This window comes from Drosophila mojavensis, unplaced genomic scaffold, assembly GCF_018153725.1.
Source record: "Drosophila mojavensis isolate 15081-1352.22 unplaced genomic scaffold, ASM1815372v1 contig_80, whole genome shotgun sequence".
NCBI classification, from domain to species: Eukaryota; Metazoa; Arthropoda; class Insecta; order Diptera; family Drosophilidae; genus Drosophila; species Drosophila mojavensis.
Genome location: NW_025318906.1, coordinates 10,864,936 through 10,881,145, shown reverse-complemented (window position 1 = coordinate 10,881,145; position 16,210 = coordinate 10,864,936). Strand labels below are relative to the sequence as shown.

General features: G+C 38.0%; 1 protein-coding gene across 1 annotated transcript; it reads left to right on the top strand.

The window, feature by feature from the left end:
* The first annotated feature begins 241 nt into the window (after positions 1–241).
* On the top strand, positions 242–6,399 carry LOC6579444 (CTD small phosphatase-like protein 2). Its single transcript, XM_002005304.4, has 3 exons — positions 242–862; positions 5,254–5,395; positions 5,553–6,399. Exons 1-3 carry the CDS (start codon positions 822–824, stop codon positions 6,231–6,233), a joined length of 864 nt encoding a protein of 287 aa, XP_002005340.1. The 5' UTR covers positions 242–821; the 3' UTR covers positions 6,234–6,399.
* The last annotated feature ends 9,811 nt before the right edge of the window (positions 6,400–16,210 follow it).

The window sequence follows — 16,210 nt, the reverse complement described above, 5'->3', positions numbered from 1 at the left end:
GTATTGTGTAAAGTTCAAAATGGTTTTGAGCTTGGCCAAAACAAACACCTGATACCTGATACGCAAACCAATAAGAAATTTCAGTTCAAATTAATGCGCTTTTTATCAGAATTGTAAACGATACATCGAGTGCAGGTCTAATTTGACTATCGATAGCATGCTTGCCTGAACTACTCGATACTATATCGTTTTCTGTTCAGTTTTTGAACGCTAAGCGATTGAGGCCACACTGCTCGCCGCTCACATCATTTTGAAATCGAAACTCGTTCGTAGCGGTCGTTTGTCGTGGTGCAGCAGTGCGCGAGCAAGCACAAAAAATATACTTAGAATTTTGATATATAAATAAAGCAATTAATAGAATTGATCAGCAACTATCATCAGTCTATGTATGCTTAGAGCCTTCTTGTTGTCATAAAACGGCAGCGACTTCTCAAAAGTAACGCAAAACGAATTCGAGTTCAATAAATATCAAACGTGTCGGCAGATTGCGATAAATTAATAAATACTTATAACTAAGTTTGCTGATTTCGTAATAGCAACAAAGATTTGCTTGCCTAGCCTAGCCAGAGGCAAAGAATTCTCAACTACAAATACAAATACAGAAAACATCAGCTGAAGGCCCGCACGCACACACACAGTCACAGAAACATAAACCCAATGCGATAGACACAGTGAAAGTGCGCGTGTATGTGTGATACACAGAGGAAAAGAAAAATTTTTATTAACTTGCGGTGTCAGCATTTAAATAAAGAAACCCCAAAAAACCGTCTGCTTAACCAATTTTGGTAATAGAAGACAAAGAATTAATAAAACACAGCACAATGAGCGGATACACAGACCTCACCAAGCTGGAGACTAGTCGGTAAGTAAAATCTTATGGGTGAAATAAACACACATAGATCTATCTCTACATACATATGTACGTATATGAATATGATTGTATGTGGCTGAGTGTGTACGTATGTGTGTGTCCAGTTTTGGGCTGGGCAAGCGCGAGTTTCTAGTTAAAATGTGTTTAAATTCAATTTAAAGCAGTTGCTAAATAATAGCACAAGGATGGGAAGGGGCAGGGGCCGGTGGAGGGAATGGAGAGGAGAGGAACACAGCTCACACAATTTCGCTCACATCATTTTGCACGCTCTTTCTCTCACTCCCTCTCTTTCTGACTGCAAGCGGCACCGCACCCCTTGTCCACACGGCATTTTCTCTTTCGTTTCGACAAGATACAAAAATTTTATCGTACGATGCGGACAGCCATTCAAACACGAAAGAAAAAAAGTAAAGGCAATGCTGCCTAATATGACACAATCGTGCTATAGCTGTACATAATATATATGTATATGTGTATGCTTATGCGTGTGAGTATGTATATGTATGTGTGTGGGTTTTCAACCTGGGCTCGTTTTGTATATAGTTGAGTGTATGTATGTCTGTCTGCTATTTAAGTTTGTTTAAACTAATAAAATCGCATACCTCCAACTATCATTCCACTTTCCACCGCCGCAGCTGAGGCGTTTAATGTGTTTATTTTTGTTTTATCGCCTTTGCTCTAATCAGCGCTTTTGGCGATCGCATGTCATCTATCGATAACAACTATTACTCATCTTCATTGCCATTATCGCTATGCAAAAAGTTTCAACTATGAGCCATCGGCGGACGCCGCAGGGTACAAAACTAAAGGCAAAACCAACAAAACAGAGAAATAATATTAATAAAAATAAAAACAATCAGAAGCAATGGCATGATTCACTGTCCTCACTCTTCAACTTAACTGATTGACGTAGGCATATAAATATATACTCATAAGTACATGCAAGTCATTAATAATATGCTGTTGATGATGGCATTTGTGAGCGGTACTCTGAATAGTGGTACAAAGTAGTACGAATTGCTTTCGCCTTGACAAACTCACAAATTTAGTTAGAATTTGTATTTGTTTTTGATTGCGTTGTCGCATGTTAACTAGTGAAATATAATTAATATCGATTTGCTCATTTATCGATTATCATTGGAGGTCAGTCGAGGCCAAACAGGGGCAACCACACTGCAAAACAACATTAAACAAATATTGGTCAATTCGCTTCAACAAAAACACAGCCAAACAACAAAATAGTGTTGCTCAATTTTGCAAATATTGCTGGCAAAGCAACAGCAACAACAACAATAATAATAAACAGGCAGCAGCAAGAGTAGCGTCTCTTTATCTAACAATCGTACAGTTACAGCTCGCGTCACTGCCTCCCTCTCTCTCACACACACACACACTCGCTCTCACATAAAAACAAAGAGTACAGTTGAAGAGAGCTTGAGCGCTCTCTTGCCACAAAACATTCGCCACACAGTCGGCATCCGCGCCCGCTCGCCCAGATGCAAAAAATCGGCTGATTTCTGTGTTGTATGCCGCGCTGCTGCTGCGCATGTTTCGCAGCAAACGAAAAAAACTGGACGCGTGTCGCGTGCCTGGCTTGGCCCACTTCACAGGCAGGTGTTGCCGCCAGGTGTGCACTGGATGGGCACTAAGCTTTTGTTTTTGGCGCCTTAATGGGCCACACGACTATTCGATTAAAATCTATGGAGAGAGAATAGGAGACAATTACCAGAGTACAACAACTACACTAACGGCTACAGATATTCGCTCAGATAAAAAGGTTCGCCGTGCTTCGCTGCAATTGGTCGTTTCGTATGGCGTGTTTATCGAACGCCGCCTCGACTGCGGCTTTTTCCTCTGCTGCCGGCATAATTGGGCGCAGCTGCACTTGTTGTACGATTACCGCCCTCTCCCTCCACCCACTCTTTCGCCGCCCAACATACGTCAGCTGTGAAAGGTCAATAACGCCACTGCTCCACTCTCTCTTTAAGCGAGCTTTTGATGCTGGCGCGTGGCCAACTATGTGACGCCTGATGATTTTTTTCTATTTTAAATTAATGCGACATTTGCTAAAATGGACAACGCCTGATTTCTATTTCTATCTCAATTATTCTTCCCTTTTGCTGAGCAATTTAAATCAAATATTTCATTCATTCTCTAGGTAATTATGTATGAATGAGACGATTCGACCGGACGCTACATATTGATAAGATAATTGCGCGCTTTACACAATTCTGATAGCCTCATTTAATACCCTACAGCAAACGTAAACAAAGAGTTTGAACTTTCGCTGAACTGAAAGGTTCTAGAATGTTTATTCTATAATATATGTATATCTATGTAAAACTAGATTGACGTAGTGGAAAACTTGTTTAATAAAATCAACAAATTTAAAATAATAATAAAAATAAAAAAAAAAAAGTTTTATTACTATTGAATTTAAAATGAGTTGGGGCATAGTATATGTAGATTTTTTTATAGTTCTAACTGTGCAGTTATTAGAACATTCTAGTCGAACAGCTCATATGAGGGAAGCCTCAAATGCCGTCAAGCGTAAAAACAAAACAAAAATGGAAGATAATCAACTGAAATTTGATATGCATTTAGTTTAATAACTCAGAAAACTGTAGGTTAAATTTATTTTGAGAAACAAGTGAGTTATTAGATTAGTAATTACAGGGTAACTCTAAGTGCATCAAGTAAGGCAATTTAAAGGGATTTTCTTATGACGTTAAACTTATTCAAATGCCATATTCAATTAGCTCAATTAGTCATGCAGTATAATAGGAAAGTTTCTAGTTATGCATATAAATATAAAGAGAGAAAGAGAAATAGAGAAACAGAGATAGACAGAGAAATAAGTACGGCATAACCAGTGGAAAAAAACCTTGACACAAGCGACGCAATATACATCTCTTTACACCATGCCACTATGTGACTTTGTGGTCGAGCACGCGGCGGCGGCGTGTCCCATGCCCACAAGAAGCTATCAATAGTCTAGACGATTACATGACTGGGGGTGGGGGGCTGGCCTTAATAGTTGGGGGAATGCCTTAAGTGCATATATATATGTATATATGTATATGCACAGCCAAAACTAAATTTATCAAGGCGGCCAGCCCAGACGATCACGCGTCTACCACGCGAGACACTATCTACACAGAGAGTTATCAGAGGCAGCGAACTAGCGAGCGAACAACTCCAGCTCCAGACAATAAGCGTTCTGAACTTCGGACGTCGGCGAGCGGTGAGACTAGCCGGCGTCTACGAGTGGGGTTAATCGGGTTGTACACTACAAATGGAACGAATGGAAGTGCATTAGCCAGACTCGAAAGGCTAATAGTTTGCATGTACGACTTTCGCAAGACACGTGGCTCAAAGCGTTTAACCCGGCTGCTACGCAGAACAGGTAGACGAATGGGGAGAAAACTGAAACGTATAGATATATAGCTATAAATGTGTATATACATATATATGCCGAAAACACTTGCTATTCAGAAATAGAAATCAGCGGCTCAGAGCGTACAGGTTTTTTATACCTTTATTATTGTTGTTGTTGTTGCTGCTGCTGCTGTTGTTGTTGGTCTTCTATTTATATAGTTTGTATTTAATGAATTTGGCAACTGATTTGCATAGATTGAAATCAATTTGGTATTTATCAGGCGACCAGAAGATGATGTGGATTTGATGTCGGAAATGTTAAAAAGAACAAGTGGCCAGACTTAACGACGACACGTTTCCAGCCAAGCCAGATCGGGTTATTTCTATTGAATGGCCAAATTGGCGGCTATTGTCCAAGAAGCAAACGTGTGACGGACGGGTTTTTTTTTTTTTTTTTTTGGGCTTGGGCTAGACCAGGCTAGAGAGGCGCGTATTGCGAAATGAATAATGCTTTAATGCTGACGTCTTTGAAACTATAAAGCATATGACTTTGAACATATGTTATATATTTTGGAGTTGTTTATATATTGCTGAGTCTAGAGTGTTCTTTTATAGCTCATTTCTATGTCTATGTTTATGTGTTTGATAGAAGATAGAGCATAGCATATAGGATATATAACATCTTTCATTAACTTTTATCTCTCATTTCCAGAGCCTGTGATATTCCGAAAAATTCATATATTATTATATATGGGCGTATGCTTATTTTGTATATATTTTTACATATTTATTATATCAAGCAAAGTCTTTTGCTCCCAAATCGATTTTTGACTTGAATTATATATGGAGGATTTATCATATATTTTTGGGAGTAATTATATTTGTTCCATGTGTCTTATTAGAACTGGTTCTGTACAAAAAAACCGGTCTGAATACGTTCATTACTTGGGCTATCTATAAAATCTGTACTATATCTTCCTCTCACTCCTTCTCTCTCACTTCAGGAACTGCCTGCGTCGCATTGTGCGTCACGATGAGCAGCAGTTCTCCAAAGACTGCATTATCAATGTGATGGAGAAGTTCGTGAAGACGGTTAACATCATGGATGATACCATATTGGTGCCATGCAGGCTCATGGATCGGCAGGTGGGTTCCAAATCAATGTAAACTCAGCTCACCTCCTCCTACTCCATCTCCTGCTGCTTCAATCTACCCATTTCGAAATAATTGTTTAAACAATTTAGCTAATGTATGCTTGCCTGCTTGCTGCTTTCTTTTCTATCCGAATTCTCCCCATATCTAGATCGGTGATAGCACTGATATAATACCTGCAACGGGCAAGGATACAACCGCCAATCAGCTGACAAAAAATTCCAGTGCCGAGGGCAAACGTGGTGCGGCACATTCCAAGAATGTGCACGAGTTCCTCAACGCCTCGGAGCTCTTCAATTTGTATACCGTGCTGAATTCACTGAAGAAAGATTTACTCTGGACAAACAATCAGGATGATGATGATGATGATGATGAAGACAACACACAGCTGGAAACAGAGCAACAGCAACAACAACAGCAGCAGCAGCAGCAGGAGATCAAGACTGAGTCCAACACAAATAGCAACACCAGCAGCAGCAGCAGCAGCAACAGCAGTCGAAGCTCTGCGGGTGTCAAGGGTCATGTGAGAAGGACATCGACAGCCTCCATGATGTCCACCACATCGGTCAGCAATCTGAGCGATTCCGATTCCGATATGTCGAACGAGATCGACTCAGGCCTGGAATCGGATGGCAACAAGAGCGACAATGCCCAAAGCACCGATGGCAGCGACATAGCCGATGCCGCCTGCCCAAAGTCCAGCGACAAGGCCACCGAGCTGGCCCGCCGCTGCAAACGACATCTGAATGGTCTGTACCAGTGCCTGGAACAAATGACAGAGGCGGCCAACTACTTGACCGCCAGATACCAAAGTGATATTGGAGCCGTTTAAGTTGAAGCAGAAGAAGAAGAAGAAGAGGGAAACAATTACTAAGTAAATAGTTAAAGCGGTTGCCAACTCCTCGGGCGGGCTCTAATCATGTAAACCAAATAGGGAAAAAGAGATAAGAAAAGAAAAACAAAAATAAAAAAAAATAGTAAAAACTAAAAAAAAAAAAGGAAAAAATATATAAATCAGGATAAACAGTTTTTTCTCCTTCTCTGTCTATTGTGTGAGGTCCTTTCTGTTTAAGTGAGGTTTATTTTCAAAATGTGCGGGGTGCTAGACATATGAAAACCTATATATATATATATATATATACATATATATGTATTATTATTATTGTGAGGATTGTATAGATATATGTCTCATATTTTGGATACTATTAATAAATATATATATATATGTATTGAGATAAATATGTATGATAAATCAATCGAGTAAGTCAACATTATTTTCAAGAAGCAAACAAAACATTTTTTTCATAATTTCTATTTGGGTTGACGGGTACAACAACAAAGCAGAACAGATGATGAGAGTGTGTGTGGGTGTGCTGTGTGTGTGTGTGTCAGCTAGTTTGATATAAAACAATTATGATTGTGTTTGATGAAGAGCATTCCTTTAGTACACGAGCTGCAAACGCACGCAGGCACACACACACACATACACTAACACACTAAAAATTGGGTGTGGCCTCGCCCCACCCAACATATATATACGTATATATAAACAAAAAGAGAGATGTATTGTATACTCAAGCAGCAGCTGAACTAGCGCTGCAAAGAAACAAAAAACAAAAAAAGCAAAAACAAAGAAAAAATAAGTCAAAAGTGTTATCCTATTTGTCTTTCATTCTAATCTGCCCTATATATATATACTATATATATATGTATATAAATATGTCTGTCATTTGATTTATGCATACTCTAGCTTTAGTTTCGTCTAAGTGTAAAAAAGTGAAGGAAAATATTCGAAATGCAAAGTTTTTAAAATGTTCAATTCAAGTACAAGAAATATAATTTCGAGACACAATTAATTCCGTTAATGTTATTGTAATTATTTGTATGCCAGCAAAACCCCCTCCAGAGCCCCATAGATCCAACGTCAGCAACAACAACAAAAATCGCATGCTTTATATGTACATATATAAACACACTCACACACACACACACAGCTCGAACAAAAACTGCATGTGACTGGTGGGCGGACGGGCGGCTGGGGCGTGGCAAGCTTGAAACGTTTACGTGTAAAGAGAATTATTTATACATTTAATGAAATAAATAATAATAAAATAAACAAAATTTATTTAGAAAATAATTAACATACAATTTCTTTTATTGAATTTGGCGCAAAAAAAAAAAAAACCTGTCGATGAAGCAACTGAAAGAATGTTGCGAACGAGTGTAAACGACGGCACAATGCGCGCTCAAAAGTTGAGTGCAAATATGGGGTACTATAGTAATATATTATGAGCACAATTTAGGCAATATACAAAAATAAAATTTAATAAAAACTTAAAAATTTAAATTTATAGAAAAACCTAGTCAAGCCTAGTCAAGTCAGAAAAAGTTTCTATTTCACATTTATAAACGATTTTGGCTTTCGGATTAGCCAAGCTTCACTTGATGATACTGATTGGATGTAAAGAGATTCTTCTATGGTAAAGCAACATATCTTTCTATATTCTAGTTATTCTTCTATGTATTTTGTTATTATTTGATTATTTAGATTTCAGATCCAGTTACAAATTAACCAGAATATTTACAGATATACATATATAAACTCATTTAGATTCCATAATATAATATTAATAATTAATTTCAGGCAAGTAAACCCAGATATTTCGTATATTAATATATACAAATAAACAACTCTTTCCTGTATATATACAGAAGTACTTCATATATACAAATATAGAACTACTTATCTTAACTTCGAAGCATATATACAAAGCTTAAGTTTCATGCAGGCACAACTATAAATATTTAAAATTTGACGTGATATATTTTCTACTAAATATACAGACCAATATTTATACAATTTCAAGTGATATGAGTTTCGAGTAGATATCTAATGTTTCAACTATGTTTACAAACCTATATATCTCAAGTCTCAACTTATATCTAAATATTCTGTCAACCCATAAGTCTCAAATTTAAAATATATATACCCCTTTTCGCTCTACCCGCCGAGCGACTATCGAAATTATTGATCGATCGCATGTGCCGGTGCAAATTCCACTTTCGCCTCTCTTTCGCCTACATCGCCCTGACAATGACCATCATAAATACGCATTGTATAGATTACGAGTACAGTAAACATTGGCTAGGGTAACAGCTGTTCGTTTAATTTAGGCCGCACGAAATATACTTATGACAATTCGACTTTGATAATTGCCAAAATCGACATCGATTTCTTTTATGAAGGCTATAAAAAGTTCGAGAAAAGAAGTAAATAATGCTATTAGACACCGGTGTTAATGGTTTAATTAGACGAGGTAGGATTGTATTTCTAGACTAGTTAGTCGCAGCTCTGCACTCTGATATTGATAATTGCAGTCAAATCTGAGTGGTTTATTTATAATATGATAAAATATATATTTATATATAGATTCGAGAAGAAACTAAGCACTGATAAAAGTACAGTATAAATATGTATGCCTTTCAAAGGTCTTTCAAGCACGCGCATGAATTGAAAATGTTAGAAAATCTAGCCACATGCGAAAATTTTATATATTCACCTTTATATGAACCGTTTTTAGCAAGATTTAATCTAACGCTCTAGACACCTCAGAGTTCTCAAATGTAGCTAAGGAAAGCAATTTACAAATTTTAATGGGTGTCAAAGTTCACTTTTTAAAAGTCAATAAAGTTCCCCGAAATTCCAGAATGACTTGACAAAGTTGCTATCCAACTTATATTTAAAGACATTCATATGTACACACATACATATATCCAATAGCAAAAATGATTAAAAATCTATTGAGATCATATGATCAGATATAAAGAAAGCTATCTTTACACCTTTGGTATGCCAATTACAATAAATAGTAAATTGCACTTTCAATATCTATATAAGTATATATGTTGGCCTTCGTCCTCTTATATAAGTGCTGTTATATGCATATATACATTCGTCTAGTACTTTATCTGTGTTGACTTAGCGTTACGGTGTCACAAGTTGCATGTCTAAGCAATTATCTAAATGAGCTAAAAGTTAAAAGTTTGCAAGAAATGAGCTACGTAATTGTTGTTGCAGCTAACTGCATCATTATCTGTATAATATGGATAATAATGGGATAGCCCTTCAGACATTTTATAATCAAACAATATAATCTTACGACATTTTCAATTAGTCCTGTGGGAATTGGAATTTAGTAATTACTATTTGTAGTACATGAATGTACTATCGATTATATTCAAGAGAACTGTTGGATTCGTATTGGTATTGGTAATGTTCTTTCTACAATTAACAATTGAAATATATGACGTATACAGGTGGCAAGTATATAGAGAGATTTACGACCATCCCTAATGTGAAAACCATGGAGTTTAGTTACACAAAAAAATACTTATGTCCTATAATCCAATTACACGCCTTGGGAGACCATGGCAATATTTTGAGGGACAGAGTTGACCGTTAGTGAGAAGAATATTTCTTTTGGATAAGAATTTAAAATAAAAGCCGTCATTCTGCGGATTTGCCATCCATTTATAATAGTAAAAATAGTAGTAACAATAGTAGTAGGTATAGTAAAATTAGAAAAGTGGTATACGTAGTAATACTAAAATTACTAGAAGTGTAATAGTCGTAGTTGTAGTAGTATAAGTAGACCCTGTAGTACAGGTAGTAGTAGTAAGTCTGAGTATAAGTAATAGTTGTTATAGTATAAGAAGTAGTAGTATATTCGGGTATAAATAGAACAGTAATATAAATAGTAGTAGCTATTGTATAAATATCAGTATGGTACTAATAATATAAAAAGTACTATTTCTTAGAAAAATAGCAGCAGTAGCTGTAATATAAGTAGTAAAAGTATTATCGGCATTTCAAATCAGCATTGGCAACAAAAATTGCATCAACAATGGACTTATACTAAAAATTCGATATTGCTATTATAATTAGTATAAGCAGGCATGCTTATCTCCGACTGGTATTTATAAACAATAACAAAGTATTATATAATGAAATTTCACTGTATCCGATTAGATAACGTACACAAGAAAAAGTCTTATTCAGAAAGAAACAGAAAACCGATTGATAAACTAATTAAACTTCGAGTAATGTAAAGGATTTCTGATAATCAAACTGAATCATGCCATAAAAAGTACCTAGAAGAGAAACCGAAACCCCACAGCTGTAGGCATCGCATAACACTTCCTAACCTAATAAACACGGGACACGCCCACGCGCCGGTCTATTGCCAGAAGGCCTATCAGTATTTCAATAAAAACTCGAGCGTTTTGCAATTGGCGATAAGAATTTTGACCGAAAGTTAGCCGATACTTGAGTATTATCTGGGCCAGGTAATGCCACACTTGACGAATCGATTTCTCGGCCATGGCAAACCATACACATATATACATAGTATAAACAAGAGCAACGATAGCTCGATTAAGAATCGCGACCAATTCACTAAAGCCCTGAACTTGTTTAAGTTTAATCAGAGGCGACATTTTAATATATTGTAGTGGAGGGAGGATTCAATGACGAAATCATCGACATCGATGTGGACAATGTTTCAACATTGTTCTAATAGAGAGACTTCTAGACTTAAGATTCAGCGTATTGCCAACTGTTTTCGAGCACATTCAATTAGCGCCCCGATACAAAATCAAATTATATTGAAAGGCTTCCGTATTGGAGGGAAAAGGCCAGCATAGAAGTGAAACTGATTTTAGATTAGTTGATGTCAATGTTGTTGTTGTTGTTGCTGTTATTATTATTATCATTATTATTGCGTCGTAGACGGGGTCGGGGACATAGTTAAAGCCATTTGCAAATTGCGACAGTTTCGTTTATCAGCCACACATACATCATCATCGACATATGTGTGCAGAGTCTATCATAAATGAATATACACATGTATATACATCTATATCTTTTTTATCTATTTGTAGATGTAGCTTCTGCTCGTGAAGCCGAAACTAGTTTTTTCTTTAATACGATTCTAGCTAGGCGGAAATCAAATCGAACGATTTTTGACTGTGGCCACTGGCCAGCCTCCGTTATTTAATTTAATTTTATTTCTTTGAGACACAGACACTAAAATACAACCGTTAACAGAGGCTGTGAGCCGGTCAAAGCCGGAAACTACTATTAAAAATATATTTATATAGATGAGCAAGCGGCATGTGAAAAATTTGTATTTGATTGCCATTAAAGCATTTCCGTTTATTGAACCCGACCCGAACCTTGAGCGTAGGGCAGGATTTCGTAATCGAAAAGGTAGCTAAAAATTACAGAAAGATGTAAAATTTGATTAACAGTATTTACGAGAAAAAAAAATCGTACTTATTTATATACTATGCATGTATAAATATATTCAGTTTCACTCTGTTTTTCAGTAGCTAAGAAAGCATCACGATGACTCAGCGTATATTTTGGCGTACTTAATTTATGAGTTAATATAAACCTGTAATTGCAATGCCCTCAATACCAAAAGTGGGCGGGCGGGAGGTGAGTTGTGTTTGCTCAAATGACTGAGAAAGCCAGAAAGAGAGAGAGAAACCCGGGTTGGGTAAGTATCATCACGATCGCCGCCACAAGGTTAACATTTGCCGCGGCAATTAAGCAAGGTCCGCAAATTCTTGTGCCACATTCATGCAGCTGGAGAATCTCCGACTTCATTCGGAAATAAATATTATCACGTGTGAGAAAAACGAATACGAATACGAATACAAGTCCGAGCTTCAATTGTGCATGTAAAGCTAATCGGACAAGACGGCATACAATCTGTTTAATGCTCAAAAAACTAAATGTTACTTACCGATGCAGACCCATAAATGATTGACTGCCTAATACCCTGCACTAGTAGTTAAGAATACCCATGCATTTTTGGTAGGCACACGAGATTTACGAAAAAAACACAAACACATTTACAAAACATTTTAATGGCGGCAATTGGAGTGATTTAGTTATGCGCATAAAAGCGATGAGTAGAATAATCGATATATTTTGTTTATGGTATTTTCATGCTAAACGCCTGTTAAGCTGCCAATTAACATTTATGGTTAACAGCCACAATTAGCACGTTAGCACAGAATTTTGTTTTTCATAGCCCTTTTTTGGCAGTTACACACGCAAAACGTAGATCCACACATTAATAACGGAATTCGTTATAATAGCGTATAATTTAAATATTTATATGTGTTTAGCTTTGCATATTAGAATTACTTCCGTCGTATTTGACCCCAAGCCAAGGCATGACCCCCAAAGCAGAAACTTAATATATATTATATTAAAGCTATAATTAGAGACTAATAATTTCCGTTATGAATTTAGCCAAGTGATCCAATGCCTTAGTGCATGAAAATTAGCTTCCTGCTTGCCAAAAAGACTCGTCACTCGCAGCTGCTCGCACTTTTCATTCATTGATTGATGCTTCATTATGGACTCTATATTCTCGAGGTGTGCCCGATTTCAATTGGGCTCTGACCATAAACGAGATTAGAATTCCGCATTATGCTGTCAAGCCGCTAGCCCCGTGCGCCCCTCCCCAACGACGTTTGTTGTATAATTAGAGCCTAGGCACAAGTGCGCAATGCTTACGTCGACAAAGAGAAAGAGAGAGAGAAAGACAGACAGAGGGAAAGAGACGCATGCTTGGCTAACACTTAAACACAGATATAGCTTTTATAGCACGTAAACAATGTTAACAATGCGAACTTGGACTACGGCAACGTCTCTGCCTCTGCCTTTGGCTTCGACTTGGGCTCGTGCTCGGGCTTGGGCTCGGGCTCTGGCTCTGGCACTATCTCTGGCTCTGGCTCTGGCTTCGTCTCAGATGGGTTGGCGGCCAAGCTTTGGTTCATGGCTAGCAACTAGTACAAAGTCCGAAAACTCGAAATTCCACACAAACACACACACACACACGCACATGCACACTTTACGCTTTTACAAATCGCTAAATCATGACAGCGACGCAGTTGCCGATATTCATTCACGAACATTCTGCGACACTGCCCGAAAAAAGAAAAAAACTTTAGCCGAAAAGCAAGAGACACAACAACAACGCTCTACAGATTTCCTTATTTATGAACTGACGCGTATTTCCCCTTTATATATGTATTTAAGATATATACATATAATCGTCTCAAGTGCTAGAATCCGGTATATCATACGTTTTGCCTGAAGTTCACTCCTTGAGCACTTGCGCTTAATTGGCTCTAAAAATAAAAAATGGCAAAACAAAAAATTGTTCAAAATAAAACAGAAAATAACAACAGCAACAACATTTAACTGTGACGTCAAAATGACTTGGGTAGGCTTCCCAGCTTTGGGGACTCTGATTCAGCACTTGGGTAAACTTCAACGCAATATCGATTGACCCGCCCCCTAGGTCTAGAGCTTTCAATAGGACAGGCCGGTTCTATAGACAGGCAGACAACTCAGCGTGAACTGTCAGAAAACCCCAAAGGTAAGAATAGTTGGCAGTTGGCTGTAGCCGACTGTCACATACGCTGTTATCGTTCGAATGAGTCATGGGGTCTTATTGATGGGTTTTTTTCTCAGCTTTCCAAGTGCAGAAATATGAAGTTGCCTTGACATTTGTTGCATACTGATGTGTAACTTGGCGTGGTCAAAGTAAACCTAGCTTAAATTCCTTAAAAGCTATACATTTATATAGGCTTAAAGCTTCGAAAGCTCCGATATAAAGCTTTGAGCTTTTGAGCTGTCCAGAACTTGGTTCGCATTGAACTTTTACCTTGAAATTGTGGATGACTAAGATATAGATATAATTATGTTGATAGTTCAGATAGATATTCAAAATTCAATCTATATATATTCTTACCTGTAAATGTTAGTATACCAGAATTGAGAATCTTATAACTTTATCCCGAACTCTCCATAAGCTTCAGATACTTTTGGCATGACTGCTTAACTAAAAGATACGTGCTAACTAAATGTGCTAACTATCCTACTACTACATGCCAAGCTAATATGCCCATTTCAACATCTCCTACTGGCTAATTGAATCTGTGTCTGTTGACTGTTGTGCTACCTGTCTGTGCGCACAGCATCATACTTATGATCTGCTTATGTTGTGCCCCAGCTAGTTTCTCATATGGACTATAAAATATATATATGTATGTATATATATTTTTTGCCAATCAGAACCGGAATGGCAACTACGTCGCAGCGCTTACAACAAATTTTTGCACATAGCAGCATGAGTTGGCTAAAACATTTCTCTTTCCAGGCCACTAAATACTTTAGCTTAACCTCATTTTATTATTTGTTGTAAGTGTTGCAAAATAAAGAAACAAGAAAAAAAGACCCTCAACCTTTGGTTTGAGTTAAATTAATTAGTTATTTCTAATGCGTACGTTGATTTGGTTTTTACCTCGACAGAAGTGGCTGACGAAATCTTTGAGAACTGGTCGGACAGTTGGGCGGCAGACCCACGCACACACACACGCAGATACGCAGATACGCAGACCAGCATACACACACACACACATACGCAAATTTGGGCACTTGGGGGTCGTTTCATTGCATTGGTCACCGAAAAGTTGTTGTTTATTCAACAACAAATTGTTGTTGTACTTTTTGCTGTGGTATACAAGCTGAAGACAGGTGTATATATATGCGTCTTTGTGTGTGTTTATGCATATGTAAATCGTGTAGGTGCATATGCATACATTTACATGCTTACAAGAAAAGGCGTCAAAACTCACGACAACAACCACAGCAATAGCAACAACAACACACAACACTGAGAGTCATTGGACTAGTTTCATAACTGCCAAAACAACAACCCCACTGACGCCGCTTCCCCTCTCTCTTTGCCTCTGCCGACGCTCAGCTGCTATGTTGTACATGCCTCTGCTCGGCGCACCTGCTGAGCGCACGGCGCAGCGCGCAGCCGCAGCAGCGCAGCAGCGGCACTAGCCGAGGCAGCCGCACCGTTTCAATCTGAATGCCAAGCGTTGGGTATGACCTTCAAGGCTAAAAAAAAAAAAACAAAACAGCAGCAGAGCTGACTGCGATGCGAGCAGCATGCGGCGACAGCCAAAGTATCAGTTTATGGTCAACAAAACAACAATAACAACAACAGCAAAGGCAGTAGAAATAGCAGCAGCAGCAGCAGCTACATCAAAAGACGTTAAAAAGCAACAACAAAAGCAAGAGAATCACTGCAGAGAGACAACATGTCGTCAGCAGGCAGAAAGCTTTCAAGTCACACGCATTATTTTATGTATTGGAGCTTGAAATTGAAAGCTGCTGCGACGGCAACGGCAACGACAACTGCGACTGCGACTGCGCAGCTACGTCTGCAGCGTGAGACAATGCAAAAAATATAAAATAAACAACACAGCTTCAGTCGACTGTAGGTTGCTCTGTAATTGCTGGAGCAGTCGACTGGGCGGAATTATCGATAAAATACCAAAGCTGTTAATGTTGAAATTCAGCTAACAGAATGCTGTTGTTGGTATGCAATGTTAGTCAATTATTATGTTAATGTGCACTTTGCTCACTGTTACATGTTTTGTCTTCTAATGAATATACCCATCTTGTCGCTACGGTTGAGTATTCTTGGAATGTGCAAGTTTAAGATATGTGCTAAAAAAGCTTCTTTGTGTTTTTATAAGCGCAGCCCCTGCACACTGCACTTCACTGCTAGCGGCCCGTTTTCGAACCAGTTTCGCATCCTCCATTCGGCATTCCCCATTCCAGCCATTCGCTCCATACATAGGACGGGCCTCCAGACCAATTTTAAAAATAAGAATCCATTTGCTGCTCTTATGTTTTTAGCGTGCCTCAAC

Bases quoted from the DNA above. Each gene is read 5' to 3' on its own strand.
- LOC6579444 (XM_002005304.4), top strand. From the start codon at position 822: ATGAGCGGATACACAGACCTCACCAAGCTGGAGACTAGTCG. The intron at 863-5,253 runs GTAAGTAAAATC...CTCTCACTTCAG, and splicing joins ACCAAGCTGGAGACTAGTCG to GAACTGCCTGCGTCGCATTG. The intron at 5,396-5,552 runs GTGGGTTCCAAA...CCCCATATCTAG, and splicing joins GCAGGCTCATGGATCGGCAG to ATCGGTGATAGCACTGATAT.